We start from the raw sequence: 17,454 nt of genomic DNA on the forward strand, positions 1-17,454 counted from the left end.
GCCCTAGCGGCCGCGCGCAGTAACTGCATCAGCGCGGGAGAGATATCCACATTTTGTCTGTGGGCGCTGGAGGAGCTGTCCACCAGCACGGTGCTGAAGTGTATCCGAAACAACGCAGCACGGTATATCAAGGTAATCAGACAGAGATGTGCGATGCGGCACGCAGTGTATGTTTGATCAGTTAAAGGCCTGCATGTGCCGCATGGGTATGCATGGCGAACATTTTTGTGCCGTGGTTTCCTGTAATGGGTGGATGTTTGCGCTAACATGGAATGCGGGCATTAAACATGAGCCAGCTGAGCTGTGGGGGCTGGTGCAGAGCAAAAACAAAATGAATGCTGAAGCGACTGCAAAAAAACAAAACAAAACAAAAACAAAAACAAACAAAAATGGCACAAGTGCACAATTAATGGCACGACTTTGATGCGTAACCGTGCTAGGTGTTTCCAGTGGGCAGTATCATCACTTAGCATGTAATTGATGCAACTACGACACGAATCTGTTGGAATAAGCCTATTAGGAAAGAGCCCTCCCACCTGAAACACACACCCGCGCGCACGCACACATACACGCACGCGCGCATACAGATGTTTTTTTTTTGCAGTACAAAAGAAAAATCTAAATGTCTAACACACACACACACACACACACACACACACACACACACACACACACACACACACACACACACACACACATTATCTTTGATCAAATCAAGTGTAAATCAATTTCACAGATTGAATGCTACCAGGACAGAGCTTGGCCTGCTCTGTTATCTTCTGCTTTTATTGCGTGTAATAAAATCACAGATGTGACAGAAATCTGATTAAAAACAAATGCAACATCTAGTCCACTTTGGCACTGGTGCAAATTTTTAGTACACTTTACATTTGAAGAGATACACAGTAGCATTGTTTAGTAGCAGTGTAATGCTTAATTGATTTTCACACTGTCCATCCATCCATCCATCCATCCATCCATCCATCCATCCATCCACCCACCCACCCATTTTCTGTCACCACACATTGTTGACAAATGTTATTAATGTTGGTAACAACAACAGCTGAAAGTAGGCTACGTGAACAGGGGCACATTTTTAAACCAATAGAAAAGATGATTTCAGCTCATTAAAAGAAAGAAATAGACATTCTCTGAATTGGCAGCCAAGGTAACAGTGGAGATGTAAAGCCTTGGTATGATTTGAGAATATTGCCTGCTGTGAAATCTTTAGCTACACCCACTGCTAGTTCAGAACTTACATAACACAAAAAGTCAGCCTCAGAGGCAACCAAACCAAAGTGTCTTAGCCTCTGTGATACAACCTGTCAAAATGTTTCACATCAGCTTCTTATGATAGGTGGTATATTTTAGAAAACAGAGTCTTTCAGTTCTTTACCATGATCTCTAACACTTTGACAAGTCAGAACATTTATTTTTTAACAGTGGGAAAGACTGTGTCAGAATGCTTACTCCTGTTGTTTTTTGTGTGTGAATTAAGAGCCCCATCATCAAGGCTAATAGTTTGGGGTGTAGAATGTCTACAGTCACCTACAGAATTAATTCTAGGCCAGTAAAAACACATTGTTTGAGATTCGTTTATGGTACTTAAACTAATCTCTTAATCTGTTTCTTTTTCAGTACTTGTGTCTCACAAATTTAAAGGATGCATTGGTCAATGAACACACTACCTTTGCCTCCATATGTTGAGCTGGGTGTCCATTCGCTGAGTGGCCTTCTGTGGACTCTACTATTACTTTTTCTGTGGCACTGTTATCGGATGGGCTCTGACCTGCCAATCCCAGGCCACGCACATGCTGTAAAGCTCAAGTCAGGCTCAAGACGGTCCATTATATCCCGTGGCGGTAGCTGTGCTGGAACAAAGTGTAGTGCCCGATCCAAGCTGTCGAGGAGTGATCAAATTACTCCCTTTATTTCCATGGAAACAGAGGAGGATGAGGAGCAGGGACAGGGCTACCTCACCCCAGTGCTGAGTCATGCCTTGTTCCCAGCCCAGGCATCTGCAGAAGCCAAGAAACTGTACGCAGCACTGCAAGAGTATGCCAAGCGTTACAGTTGGGTGGGCATGGGACGCATTCATAAGGGTCTCCGTGAGCAGGTACAAATTTGTTCCATGCAAGCTGTAACATGGCACTTTTTATTGGCAGTAAATCATGTTGTTCATTAATGTAATGCATTAAATTTCATTGTGGTTGGTTTGTCAGGTAACTGCATAATCTGGTGTAAAAGTAGTCAGCACCTCTTTTGTTTCAAATTAGTTAAGTCAAGGAAATATTTTCTACAAACAATGTGGGGCGGAAACATTGTCAAGAATTAACCACTGATTTACTCTCATTGTAGGTCAGACTGAATGATCACTCTGCTATACAGAAGCCTCATCTTTTCTTCCTGCCAGATGTCCCTAGTGTTCCTTTCTTTCCCCGTGATGCTCATCGACATGACATTGAGGTGTTGGAAGCCAACTACTCTATAATCTTGACGGAATTTAAGGCAGTTTACCAGCGGGGCATCGACCCAAAATTAGGCTGGACCTGTATGGGACCAAAGGTACACAATAAAATAAAATCTTTCAGGCCCACTATGAGAAAGGGGCAGACCAATGATCACTTCCAAGCTTTGCATAAAAATATAAATATAAAGAATTTCAAAAATATTGGTGATGCAAAGTGTTGTTTGAAAGACCCTGGCCCAAGCTGAAACATACAGCTGCATTGTGTTGGCTAATGCAAAAGATGAAATTCATTTTCTATAAATTCTAAATATTCTGACATTTCATTCATGCGTTTCATTGTCTCTTCCAGGGCCAGGCAGTGTTTCCTTTGTACAGCGCAGGTGTCTGTGTGGCAGGAAACTGTCGCTCCTGTCCCTGCACCTACCGGACACTTCTCTCTCTCCGTACATTTATAAGCAGCAACTCATTGGGATCTGCTGGATTTTGGTTATTGGGACCTGGAGCTACATTAGGGAGCTCATATGGACCCACCAATACACGCTTACGTTGTCATCTTGGTGAGTATTAGAAGAATTGCATTCATTGTGGTTCATCCGCATCACAGATCTTACAATCAGAATTGACTGATACTAATAGTGTACTGGCATTTGTTGCAATGCAGTCTGCCGTATCTGCTCCAACTTATAAAACTCTATATGAACCAGAAATGATCACATTATGGACAAAAACTCACCCAACAAGAGACACAGATTTACCTTCGACACCCACCTGCATCTACTGACATACAGTACATTTGCATGTAACTTATTTTCCCCTCCTTTTAGCAGGATACCTCTTAGCAAATGGAGGGTAGTCCTTGACTGCCCTTAAGGTGATTACTTTCCACAGTGCCTTGGCACCTTGTTTGCTTCATTCATATGCCAGTACCTCCTAGAGTACAATGTCTTGTGCCAGGCATTTTGACAAAACATTTCTGACAAATCAAGGTACAACATGGTTTTTCTAGAAACACAGGAGGAAATATTCAAAGTAATCTAAATTGTTACAAATGCACCAGCAAAGGTGATTGGAAGGACACAGATATTGTAGGGTTCAATATACCATGGTGCACTTTGGAACAGTTACGGTGCAACTAAAATATTGTGGTCAGGCACCAAAAAAAATAATAATAAAATAAAAAAAATAAATAAAATGTCCTAATAAAATACTAAACCACTGCATAATGTGATACCTTGTGGATCAGAGTAGAGATTCATTTCCCCTTAGCCCATTTTGTGTGGTTATCCATCTGGCTATAATCCTCTCTGTTTTAAACACAGACAAGGATGGAGTGCATAGCCTTCTTAGAAGAGGGATAACACAATATTTTGTTTAGTTTAAAAACAGATATCACTTTTGTAGGTCTGCAGACTCCACCCTCATGTGAGCTGGTGGTGGGAGGGGAGCCTCAGTGCTGGTCAGAGGGACACTGCCTCCTGGTTGATGACTCGTTCCTTCACACTGTCTCCCACAAGGGTTGGTGAATCACACAAACTTTGAAAAAATGTTACAGTTAAGGCAAATGGTTATACATAAATTGTGATGGTTTGTGAACAAATACATATAACATTTATTACTATTAGTTGCTTACTTGTCATTAAAACTATGCACAAAAAATAAAAGTGTAATGCAATGCATGATCTCTTTTTTTAAGTGACTTCACCTAAAGGACCAGTGTGTAGGTCTACCCATGTAGTCGCTGATGGTGTTGTAGTACTTCACATCAGTTTTGGTCCCAAGACCACTTTTTGAAAGTCAGTCTTGTCTCGGAATCAAATGCATTTTTGCTTGTTTTTTTTATGGATCTCGGGCAAAAAGGATTTTATTTCAAGGTCAAGACTGTACTAAATTGCCTGTAGTAATTGTGTGATTTATTTGTTAACATCATTAACATGATAGGATGTAAACAGTCCTGCTTTAAATTCAACCAATAACTCTGATTTGAAATTTTTGTACTGTTAATGGCTGTCACTAAAAATGTCAATAAAATTTGGCTACCTAAACCACAAAGAATTAATCGGCAAAACATTGTCCAAAACAGTTCACACAGGAGTACATAAATTCTGCAATGCAGTGCATACTGAGATGTCTGTAATGACGTTTAACTTTTTTCGGCACTCAGAAAGGAAGCATGAAGGAAGTTAAGCGTAAGTGACACCAGCAGAAATATCTTCACCCCACTTCCAAAGATACTTTACTATATTAGTTATGCTGTTAGCTATTTATGTATATACTGACCCTGGACTTGACTTAGTCACAACCACCAGTCTTGATCTTGTCTCACTCTTGGAACGCTCTGGTCTTGGTCATGACTTTATCTCTGTTCGTCTCAGGTGGTCTTGACTATAACACTGCAACCTCCCTTCTGTCACATATTAACCTTAAAACTGCTTGTGTCTCTATTTCTGAAGGGCCTCCAGATGCTGGACCTCGAGTCATTTTGAGTGTCGACCTCTGGCATCCAAATGTGGCTGCAGCAGAGAGGCAAGCATTGGATTTCATGTTCAGCCCTGACCTTTGAATTTGCTCCTGCACTACCAATAAACAACATGCAGGGATGCCTTACCTTAGCCCTGCTTGTTGGGGGTCATGCATCTCATTCCAGTCGATGAATCACTGTGTGAATCTGCCCTAAGAATTACACAAGCCATTAGCCACACTTTCAAGTGGTGTTTGATTTATGGTCTGCACTAGGAAGTGACGCATGAACACATTACTATGGATGATGTTAGATAACAGCTACATACTAGATAATTTGACTGCAAATTGACATCACTTGAAAGCACAATGAGAGCTAACCCAAGAAGAGCACATCAGGTGTTAACATTGTAAATCTTATCTGGACATCATATATTATGCTTGTGAATGCTACTTGCATGTGAAACCTATCTGTCCTGATTACTGGACTTTTGTTTTGAGATGCCGATGCATGTACACATATTCCTCCAGGATGGAAAGGCCATTAAAGTCAGCCTGCGATGCTTTATTTTGAAATTTAGATAGATTACCTATGGGTCAACCAAAAAACTGTGAAGACATGAAAATCCTATAAATTTAGATTTCTATTTATTTTTGTTTTCTGAAATGATTGCCAAACTGATCAAAACTTTTGCATACTGTGGGTATCTTTTCTCTTCGTATTACTATCCTCTGTGTATGCCTGTATGTTTTTTTAAATCTATAAATATATTAATCTATTTTTTCTTTGTTTATTAATATAATCGGTGGTTTACATATTGTATACACAGGGTTTTTTGTCACTTTTGTTTTTCTTGGAATCCAAACAACAAATAAATAACAAATAAATCATTTTTGACTCAGAGTCTCTATCAATAGAGTGATATAATAGTAATACATAAAACATCATTTTGAAAACACATTCGTTTATTAAGCTCTCTTTAAGCTTTTTTGGGGGTTACTTTTTTCAGTCAGTTGATGAGAATTAGAGTGGTGATTTTGTCTTATCTGCCATCTGTTCATCTAAGGGTCCCGTGATGAGGATTACAGAGACTGAATAATCCACCCCAGAGTGACGGATTATTCCTGAGATCGTTTATATGTAGTTGTATGTATGTTGTTTCATGATGTATAATTTGTTCAACACAAGACATTTATTTTGATTGGATTGGATGGGGTGCTTAACATCATTGTCAAATTCACAAGCAAATAATATAACAATTCAAATATTGAGTATTACTGTCATAGGTTAGTGACATAGGGGGTAGGGGGTAGGTTGCTCAACTGTCCACCACATCATCACAAGGCAAAGCTATATACCTTGTTGTGTCACTGTGATGTTTCTAAGATGGCATTTCTAAATGATTTTATTTCATATCTTGCATTAATACTGGTCACCACAAAAAAGCTACATCTTTTCAGTTTCTCAGAAATTGTATGTCATTATTACATTGATTATATGATACACAAAAATGTTGTTTTACTGGAAATCTTGACATCATACCATAGCCTCAAAAGACTGTGACAACCCATTTATTTGAAAGACCAAAATAGCTATTGTCACATTCAAAAATGTTCATGTTGGCCTGTTATGCAACAGCATTAGTGACCTTAGAGGGATTATTTTCAGTGAAAGATGCAAAAATGAACAAAGTGGTTGGAATATAAATCTGTTATTCATATTATTGTTGGCAATCTGGCATCCAGGAATGACAGCAGTCATACTTGTTGAAATGTGACCTAATCTTTGCATAAACATTGTTCTATTAATTTAGGATTTATTTAGTAAGATGAATGGCCTTGACAATTACCACTAGTATGTGCTGTACATCAAGCAATAGTTCATACACCAACACTCCAAAAATAATCATCAGCTGTACTAAAACACTACTCATATTAAGTATTAATTATGAAGTTGCATTTTTCTTATTTGGATGCAAGAATGAAATGCAAATGTATAAGCACAATAATTTTGTATTTTTGTGTCTTTGAAGCACACAGTTCAGGCTTGACAGTGGTGCTAGACAAAATCAGGACCTTGTAATATCAACTTGGAAACTTATCCATGTTGCTGGGCAATTAAGTGTTAGATGGAAAGATTGGCAGATGCATGCAATGTGCCAACGTAAGGCTTTAAAGAGCTTATTTTCCTTTTTTCAAAATCTTACTATTAAGAATGCACTTTCTCATTAATGCAGGTTCTTTAACTCACTCAGGTGTCCAGCGAGTACAGTATATAGTGACATTTGTTGGAAAATCACTGCATTAGTGATGATACTTTTTGATCTAATATTTTGATAAACATTTACATACTTTAGTGAATTGTAAAAACTTAATTCCTTGGCCAATATGACTTCATAAGCTCTGATCATAATGTCTCTCTGCAAGACAGCCAATTTCTTGAATTATTTATCAGGCATGTGTTTCAGCCCTGCTGCAACAAGTAGAGGTAAAAAGATCAGACAATAATTTGCAGGGGAGGGGGCACTAACAATATAGACTTGGAAAAATATCATCTGATCAGCCTAAGGAAAAAGCATGCACAGAGTGTCATTATCTATGTTAATTTCTTTACCCATCAAGGATTAGAGTCGATTGGTAGGGTTTGCCCAAATATAATTTACAAAGAAAATCTGGGAATGACAGAAAAAAACATTAATGGAAAGTTGGTCCTTATTTTGCACCGGTGGCCTTGCAGAGTTGTTTTGATTTTTGAGTTATTGTTTTAATGAATGTTTCTCAATGTAATTAAACCAATGTTTAATAAGCACAGGGCTACACTGTAAAACCACAATATTTTTAAACATTTTCATGATCAATGATATAATCATTCATCTGTCTTGAGTTGTCAATATCATGAACACTTTGCAGGTCTTTTCCCTCACCTCCATCTACTAGTCATACACAGACCAGTCACAATCTCTCGTGATAGAGATCAGATATATAGAGGTTAATGTAGTTTACATAAAAAATAAAATAAAGAAAGAAATTTATTTCTGTTCCCAGACATACACCACACACTATTTCCAACATGTCACTCTATAGCATGTTTAAAAGAATAATAATTTATTTATTAATCCTCAACAGAAACATTACATTTTTGACTCCATTTTACAGTTTACACACAAAATGATACAACATGTGAAATACAAACATGCACACAGAGACATAGAACTGGAGGGACAGATGCTAGAGTTATGGGGCTGACACAGAGTTTGGTACCTTGTTCAGGGGTACCTCAGCAGTGCCCAGGAGATGAGCAAGCACCTTAACACCCCATGCAAGATGTGGCTTAGTTTGTGCAGCACATCCAGGTCATCTTTATGACACACATTTGTTTACAGGCTTATCCTCTTTATGTTAACTTCTGCAGACATTCTTAGCTAGACATTGCAAATACCTCTAATTAGAAATATTTATTAATCCACTTTGAACAAATGACAATAATGTGTACAGTCACTGCCCTTTGGGACAGGTCTTGGGGATCTAGGGCAAACTAAATAACAACAAATCTTTCAAATGTACTTTTTATGCAATATCCAAACACCTAAGGGTGTGGCTGTCTTTAACTACCATTCAAATGTTAACAATTTTCAATTTTGATCTGTCAATTTTAACAAAAACAAAACAAAACAAAACAAAACAAAACAAAACAAAACAAAACAAAACAAAACAAAACAAAACAAAACAAACAAACAAACTTCTTCACTTGAAAGTAATGAACTCCACATGATTGTGTACGAGGCAAATGCCACTAAAATAACAGGAAAATAAAAGGAAATAAAAAATTCATTTGCTTCATTGACAGTCATTCATTCATTCTGTTGTCCTCATTTCTGCGACATCATTTTCACAAACTCTGTAAAGAGATTAAGAAAAAGATTATTTTATTTTCATTTAACAACAACAACCATTTTTTTTCGGAATAATGTTATTACACGTTACCTCAAAAACTCAGATAATTTAGACAGCAGAAGTTAATAGAAGGCTATAAAAAAGACTAAAAGAGTACTTCCTTGTATCTCACCCTCAAAGTCAACTGTTCCATCTCCATTGTTGTCAGCTTCTCTGACCACTTCTTCAATTTCATGTTTGCTGGTTTGTTCTCCTAATAACTTGATCATGGCATGTCTCAGCTCATCCGATGTGATAGAACCATCACCATCTATATCAAACTGTAGGAAAAAGGAAAAAAAAAACATTGCAAAGCTTTAGGAGATCTTGGATTCATATAGCAATCATAACATAATACTTTGCCAGATTTCAGCTTTCACAGTGTGTTTATTTAATATCCACTATGTGGTGCCAAAGACCAAAAAGAGAGAATAGGTATCTTGCGATCACCTCTCTAAATGCTTCTTTAAGTTCCTTCAACCCAATCATCCCTGCAGTTTCAGCTAAAAGCTTGGGGGTCATTAGTTCCACAAAATCTTCAAAGTCCACCCGTCCGCCCACTGTGAAAATACAAATGAAAACACACAGCTTTTTAAATTTTATTTAAAATAACAGTGAAGTGCAATGCTCACAACACACAGAGTTCAGTCAGGTTTCAGGTTTCTAAACCTGAAACCTGACTGAACTCTGAAACCGGTCTGAAACTTTCAAGATAGAAATATGCAAATATACTCTGTGTCTCCGGACACATGACTGAAAAACACATTTTTATGAAACTTTCAAAATAATATATATCAGTCCTGAAGATGCTTTGCTTTATACATATACATGTTTTAAACATGTTCTAGCAAAAAATATAAGCAATGCATGACCTCTTTAGAAGTCTACAAACTTACAAAAAAGACACCTCAAAAATATTATATAGAAATATTTTATACTTCTGTTCTTTTTATATTTGTCTATACTTACAAGTACTAATGCACTGTTATGAAAAGGAGGAATACCTTGCGTAACAACAGATATATATCTTTTTATCACTTTATCAGAACAACATGATTGGTAGTAATAGAGCATTGAAGGACTAGCATCTAGCGTGTGTAGTGTAGTTGCTGATTGCAACTCCATCCACTTGGCCTCCTGTTCCAAGCGTTAAGGAAAAACTATGTTGGCTGGATGAATTTGTCTGTTCTAGGCTACTCTTAATATGGCAGTGCAATATAAAAGACTCCATAGAAGACGCCCCATGGTTTTTCTAGATATTAAAATGCTGTTCAGAGGTAACAAAAACAAAATGATTTTTATTTGAGGTGATTATGCACTACTCACAATTCATGTTGATGGTTTGGCTCAGTTGTATAAGCTCCATTTCAGTTGGCATGTAACCCATGGTCCTCATCAGGTTCCCCAGGTCTTTACAGGTTATGAAACCATCCTTGTCTTTATCAAACTCTACAAAAGCTTCACGCAGCTCTAAAGAACATATGGACACAAAATTGAGGGTGGTATGAGACTAAAAAAGGAAAAAGGAAAAAAAAAGAGAGAAAGAAATACAGCACTCTACCAAGTCTATATCAAAAACAGCATTTACCTTCAATCTCATCCTGTGTGAGTGCTCTTGTCTGCAAAATAATAATAGATGGATAAAAATGTTAATACATTTTATACAGTGGTTTCACAAAAAAATATATCCACAGTTGTCTCCAACAAGCCTATCTGCAAGACCATGACATCATATAAGCTCCGTAGGCTCCATACATAATTATATAAATAGTATGTACTGCAGATTAAAAAAAATAAATCTGACATGCTCACATAAACATGCTTGTTGAAAAAAAGTGTCCCTTTGGTCACATTTTTACATGTAGGTGTGCACATACATTTGAAATGAACCTTTCTTGATTCAAAAACTAGATTGTCTTTGAGACAGGAAATAAGTTTATATTATCATTTATATGGGGGAATACACACAGAATACACGTTACTCAGGCATGGCAAATGACAAAATGCAATGTTACTGTGTTATTCCGGACTATTTTATGCTGGGACGTGTTTGTGTTATTAATTTATTATTGTTTTAACAGTTTCATTAAATTCTATACTTCCATCACGCAATATTGTATAACACATGTCAGAGCTAGATTTTTTTTAGTTCTAGAGTGATGCCTTTACAGTAATTGTATTTTTGGTCAATATTTCACATTCTTACCCCAGTGCATTGAATAACATCCCTAATATGGAACAGCTCCTCCTTATTATGTTCTTTAATTACTTTTACTGTAACTAATATCCGTATCCGTGTGTCTGTAGAATAATTTTGTGCATGTGAACATTCAGTGACGTTTCAGAATATAATAGGTGAGAATAACTCACATACTTTGATTTCTAAAACATGTGAAATCTAGAGTGTTATTTTTCCAATATAAAATAATCAGAATCATATTACTATATGAAGGATTTTGCATTTCTTTTGCATATTGCATAGCTATTTATTAATATATTTATTAATAGCACAGTATCTAACTCTTTAAAATTAATCCCAGATCAGACATACAGATTGTTCATTTTGGGATTACGACATCAGCGTAGTTTGACAATAAATTTCAATTTCTTGCCAAAATATGAACATAACTAATTGAAGCAAAATGCAAACTACTAAATACCATGTATGTTTTGTATAGTTTATATTATTTGCATATAATATATTGTGGTTTTGTGTAAATATATTGTTATTTACACAGAAATTAACTAAATGCTATCGATCTAATGCACTAGATAAAAAGTTTGCCCTTTCACCTCTAGTTCATGACAGGAGTGATCCTTGAGGTTTCTTTTACTATTAAATAACACTATATAGGAATGACCATTATAATGATTGACATTCCTGAGAAAATTATAAAAATTACATACAGTATAGATAAATAAACATGTATTTGTTTGAAATTTAGAAAACTATCATATATAAATAAAATAAAATACAATACCATAAAACCATAAACTGTGCTGTAAAACCATAAAACTATTTTGACTTACATGTCTTCTGGTTCCTCCTCTGAGAAAGATGCAGGCTTGTTTAAGACTCATGATGACTCAGTCAAAATCCTCAGTTACTTGTAATCGTGAATATCTTTGTAAGAAAAATTAAATTTACGGTGTTATATATTGCTATATCATTTGGTTTCCTTTTTTCCCGTGTGAGCATGTGTTTGTGTAGACCGTGATGAGTAGTGATCTGCGTATGGCAGTGAGGAGGGATGAGGTCTCATATGGATTATCTCTGCAGCTTTGGTCCAGAAAATAAAGATAGGCTTAATGCTGTGCATATACACAGTTTCATATACATGTCAAACATTACAGTTGTTTTTAAAAGCTTTTTCATAAAGGATAAATGCATTACAAATGCATCCTAAAAACATATTATTGTAATAGGATTTACTGTTATTTGTCTACCAATGATAAAAACACCTCATCACAACATATCACCTCAACATTTTTGTACTTCAACCTTTATTTAGGAAAAGAAAACCAATGCAGAATACATCTGTGTCGCTTATTTCCTGCATCATTCCATCCTTTCATGTGTGAGCTAGCTAGTAAATGTCTGGATAAAGCTTTATCTGTTATCACTTAACACAAACAAAATGCAACAAATAGGAAAGTGGAGAGGGAAAAGATCTAGCATTAGAAGGATTGTGAATCATATCCCACTGCACCTCTGTATGCATTTGCCTTTTTTTTTAGTATAATGTTTATTAATGCAAGATATCTGAACACTGCAGCACTTCTTAACATTTTTTTTCCACATTATAATTTACATCATCAGCCTATTACATAACCATACATGCATGCTCTGTTCAATTTAAGAAGATATTCTTAATCCACACTGTGATCACATTAGAGGCTAAATTGTTTGCTGCATTGCATGAGAAGCCCATTAAGTAAATAAACAAGTACATGATCAATTTAACCACAGGAAAAAATACATTCAGTAAAAATTAATTTTAAATTGTGAATTTAGTTTGTCTATACATACTTGATATAAACAGGTTTAGCAATATCTGACTTTATGAGCAAGATTGCTTCATGCTGCAGTATCAAAAAATGCATACATTGAATGTTCTGGCATTTATTTCTCTCTTGTTCTCGCTTGTCATTTTTAATATATTGCTCTTTAATGGCCAGGCTCTGGAGTCCATTACCTTCACTTCAGTGTTGAAAAACCTTCAAGAAGCCCTCAGTGTTTCTAGCAGGGGTACTGGATTTGATTTCAGTCAGTATGTAATGCACTGGATAAAACAACAAGGAGAAAAAACGCTGTAATGAAGGCTGTGTAATGCAAGAGCCATACTCATTTAAAAGCTTTACAAAAAAGTAACATGCTTTTACAATTGTCACCAGGGGGCAGCAGGAGATCTGAAATCTAAAATATTAAGACAAACCAGAATGACATCCCACCTACACATACAGACAAAAAACACAATATGAAATCAACAGCTGGGGCTGTGGTTTGTCACTTCCTCTTTTATACAGTTTTTTATCAACATGTGCTTTTCTTCAATGTACTAGTTAGTGATATTCACATCTGTTATTCTGTAAAGCAGGAACGGACAATTTCCCATGATATTTCATAGGGTAAAAAAAAAAAGAATGAAAGGACATATATGCATGCAATTGCAAATAAAATGAGCAATAAAATGATGGCTATTTATTATTTTCTATTACTAAATTATTAAAGTAATTCATGGATACAATAACTATAACCTAATTCATCTTGTGCTTGTACTAAGTCTTGTACTCTTTTTTTTTTTTTTTAAGATATTTTTTTGGCCTTTTACGATAGAACAGCTGAGGATGGACAGGAGGCAGGGGGCAGAGAGAGGGGGAGTGACACGCAGTGAATGGCCGTCCGATGCGGGACTCGAACCGGGGCCAGCTGCAGCAAGGACTGTGGCCTCCACACGCGGGGCAGCCGCTTAACCCACTACGCTACCGACCGCCCCAAGTCTTGTACTCTTGCTATGACAGTTGATCTTTCTTTTATAGTCTGTCCTTGTACTCTTGCTATGACAGTTGATCTTTCTTTTATAGTCTGTCAGTGTCTTCGCTATGCAAAGTGAACTCACAGTCTTTATAGCAGTAGCAAGTTCACTTCAGTTCAGTTCACAGGTACTGACCATATAATCTCATCACACTGACTGTTTACTTTCATTACACTGATGCACTATTAAAGTTTCATGTTTTCCTCCACAGGTGTGAAATGTGAACAGTTGACACAGCCAGCTTCTGTGACTACGAAGCCAGGTCAACCTCTTATCTGTCAGGTCTCTGATGCTGTTAGCAGCTACTTCACACCTTGGATCAGACAGCCTTCAGGGAATGACTGACTGTTAACAGAGTTGGATACATCATATAATAACAGATAAACCAGATTACACTATTGTACATTTTTAAAGATGAACACTTTCAACTAATGAAATAAATTCAACCCACAACTTGAGCTATGCTCCTTATCTATTTATAGTCCAATGCCGCTGAGCTGTATAAATAAATAGTCTAAATTTGGTATCAATAAAGATTATAGTTAAATTACTGTGGAATTTTTGTGTAATCACAATATTGCAGAATGATCTAAATCATATTAAATTCCAGAGATGTTAAATGTGGTGTGTTTCTCTGTGAGGAGGAGGAGTCAATGCAAAACTCTGATCTCTTCCATCTCTACATATGGGTTGCAGAGTGAAGGACAGAGACTAAATCACTGACATACACACTGCAGACTGGACAGAGACAACTGGCTTTTACAATGATCAGACCTGATTATTTGGTTGTTTTTCTCATCCTGTCTATTAACTGTGCAGGTAAGAACAATAATTGTTTTTCTGACAAACCTCCTGGTACAAAGACAATCTGGCTGCATTACAGTAACCAATGAGCTGTTTTACTGTCTGTAAGTACTGAGGGTCAAACTCTGACTGAGTCTGAACCAGTGGTTAAAAGGCCTGGAGAATCCCACAGACTGACCTGCACATATTCAGGGTTGGATGCCCATTACTGGAACGCTTGGATCAGACATGCTCCTGGAAAAGGACTGGAGTGGCTTGCTGCCATTTATGACAGTAGCAACATCCACTACTCTCAGTCAGTCAAAGGCCGGTTTACCATCTCCAGAGACAACAGCAGACAGCAGGTGTATCTGCAGATGAACAGTCTGAAGACTGAAGATTCTGCTGTGCTTGAGTCACAGTGACACAGGAAGGCACAATGCCATACAAAAACCTACAACGCCCAGTTTTACTAATAATAGACTCAGTAATGCAAATCAAATTTTGATTTTTCTTTTTGCTTTTGTTTAAAGTACACATATTTTTCTCTGTGTTGCAAAAATAAGAAAGACGATCCCAGAGAAAAGATGATCAATAAATATTACAACTGTATGTACTGTATGAATAAAGGAAATACTTTTCAGTACAATATATATCTTTTTTTGCTTAACTAAATGATACTCAAACTATAAACTGAAGTTAAGTTTAAGACTCCTGCTTGTCATTTACACTGGAAGTTTTCATATTTAACAATCAATGCAACATTCTGTCAGAGAAGAAATGAAAGGCACAGGTGAAAAAATGACTAGAGTAAGAGAAAAGGTTGAGGTTGAGGTTGAGAGAACTATATGTTCATTTTTTGTTTTTAAAACAGTCATGCTTATAGGGCCCTTTGCATGTTATAATATCATAATGCAGGTTGATTCTATATTTTGAAAAATAAAGAGCTGTATACTCTTCTTTGTCAGGTCTAAGTACCTCCAGTTACTCAGGGCTACCAGAGGAGTCCAGCAGCTGGAAATTAATAATATAATATAATTGTAATTATGGAAGTGCAATGAACAAACTTGTGAAACTGAAGGCAATTTTTTAACCATTTTGAATTATTTTTGAAGCAGTTTTGTCATACAATATATGTCAAGTTAAACAGTAAAGAGAAAAATATCAGCAAAACAGTTATAATGTTAAAATTTATTGTTGATATGCTGCTGCCCAGGTCAGATAATACCATTGATAATACACAGAAATTAAACAGTACATTCAATACATTCAGTCTACCTATATCCTATCTGTGAGGAGGAGTCAATGCAAAACTTTAAAGGCTCTACGCCTATATTTAACTTACTGCAGAGAGGATGACAGAGAACAGTGGACTCACAGTTTAACATGATGGACTATAGGACAGGGCTGCTGCTTTTAACTATCTGCTGGGCAGGTGAAGATCTTCACTAATTTTGATTTGTTCTTTTTGTGTACTAAAAAAATTAATATTATGTTTTTTGACAGGTGTTGATGGTCAGACTCTGACAGAATCTGAACCAGTGATTAAAAGGCCTGGAGAATCTCACAGATTGACCTGTACAGCCTCTGGATTCACACTCGGCAGCTATGCTATGAGCTGGATCAGACAGGCTCCTGGAAAACGACTGGAGTGGATTGCTTATATAGGCACATCCAGTACTCCTATCCACTACTCCCAGTCAGTCCAGGGCAGATTCACCATCTCCAGAGATGACTCCAGCAGTAAACTGTATCTGCAGATGAACAGTCTGAAGACTGAGGACACAGCAGTGTATTACTGTGCCAGAAGAAACACAGTGAGAGACAATAATAGGAAAGTCATACAAAAACTACTTCCTCTATTTACCACCAATGGGAACATTAAGTTGTCTCAGTATCACCTACATCCTGCATCACTTATTTTTATTCCACTTTTCCATTATTCAGATATATATTTTTAAAGATATTAATATATATTCTCTTTTACCACTGTGTTTGAATGCATGTATTTTAAAAGCAAATGCAAAAAATGTGTCACATGATAGAGTAAATACTTTCTGCTTCTGTAAATCTGTGTGTCTGTTGTATAAGTTGGACGCAAGTTTAGCTGATGGTACCAGTTTTCATGATTTTGAAAAAGAGCAAAGTGCCATAAATAATGACAGTGTAAAAGCTGCAACAAATACTTCAGTTCAATATAATGCAATCCAGTGTGACCCCAATTTCTAGCTTTTCAGAATGACAAAGCAAAGATTAGCGGTTTTAATCATTCAATCACCCCCCTATTAACTATACCTGCTTATTCTTAAGCATCACAGGTGAGAGGCAGGGAACATTATGAAAAGTTCACCAGTCAATCACACAACCAATTTATATTCCAATTCAGTTTTCTCCTCCACATGAGGAGGAGTCAATGCAAAACTCAGATGCTTCCACCTCTACTTATCTGACTGCAGAGAGGATGACAGAGAACAGTGGACACACAGTTTAACATGATGGACTATAGGACAGGACTGCTGCTTTTAACTATCTGCTGGGCGGGTGAAGATCTTCACTGATCTTTCATTTAATGTTTACTTTTAAGTTTTAAATTTGTTGTTTGTATGGTTTTCTTCTTTACAGGTGTTGATGGTCAGACTCTGACAGAATCTGAACCAGTGATTAAAAGGCCTGGAGAATCTCACAGATTGACCTGTACAGCCTCTGGGTTGTCATTCAGTAGCAAATGGATGGCTTGGATCAGGCAGGCTCCTGGAAAAGGACTGGAGTGGATTG

General features: G+C 36.7%; 2 protein-coding genes and 2 gene segments (V, D, J or C); 3 read left to right on the forward strand and 1 right to left on the reverse strand.

Moving 5' to 3' along the window:
* The first annotated feature begins 61 nt into the window (after positions 1–61).
* asphd1 (aspartate beta-hydroxylase domain containing 1) lies at positions 62–5,660 on the forward strand. The gene is made up of 6 exons (XM_010745126.3): positions 62–132; positions 1,639–2,116; positions 2,359–2,565; positions 2,820–3,027; positions 3,872–3,985; positions 4,921–5,660. The coding sequence occupies exons 2-6, from the start codon at positions 1,664–1,666 to the stop codon at positions 5,028–5,030; spliced, it is 1,092 nt and encodes a 363-aa protein (XP_010743428.2). The 5' UTR covers positions 62–132; positions 1,639–1,663; the 3' UTR covers positions 5,031–5,660.
* A 2,416-nt stretch (positions 5,661–8,076) lies between these two features.
* On the reverse strand, positions 8,077–11,941 carry cabp5b (calcium binding protein 5b). Its single transcript, XM_010745128.3, has 6 exons — positions 11,891–11,941; positions 10,449–10,479; positions 10,187–10,330; positions 9,311–9,420; positions 8,994–9,141; positions 8,077–8,825 (listed from the first exon to the last, which is right to left on the reverse strand). Exons 1-6 carry the CDS (start codon positions 11,939–11,941, stop codon positions 8,797–8,799), a joined length of 513 nt encoding a protein of 170 aa, XP_010743430.1. The 3' UTR covers positions 8,077–8,796.
* A 2,660-nt stretch (positions 11,942–14,601) lies between these two features.
* On the forward strand, positions 14,602–15,119 carry LOC113747083 (immunoglobulin heavy variable 3-30-like). The segment is given in 2 exon segments: positions 14,602–14,715; positions 14,809–15,119. Coding segments are annotated over 2 exon segments (351 nt in total).
* A 920-nt stretch (positions 15,120–16,039) lies between these two features.
* LOC113747042 (immunoglobulin heavy variable 3-48-like) lies at positions 16,040–16,640 on the forward strand. The segment is given in 2 exon segments: positions 16,040–16,114; positions 16,186–16,640. Coding segments are annotated over 2 exon segments (504 nt in total).
* Positions 16,641–17,454: the final 814 nt, after the last annotated feature.

This window comes from Larimichthys crocea, chromosome XII, assembly GCF_000972845.2.
Source record: "Larimichthys crocea isolate SSNF chromosome XII, L_crocea_2.0, whole genome shotgun sequence".
In the NCBI taxonomy this organism is placed as follows: domain Eukaryota; kingdom Metazoa; phylum Chordata; class Actinopteri; family Sciaenidae; genus Larimichthys; species Larimichthys crocea.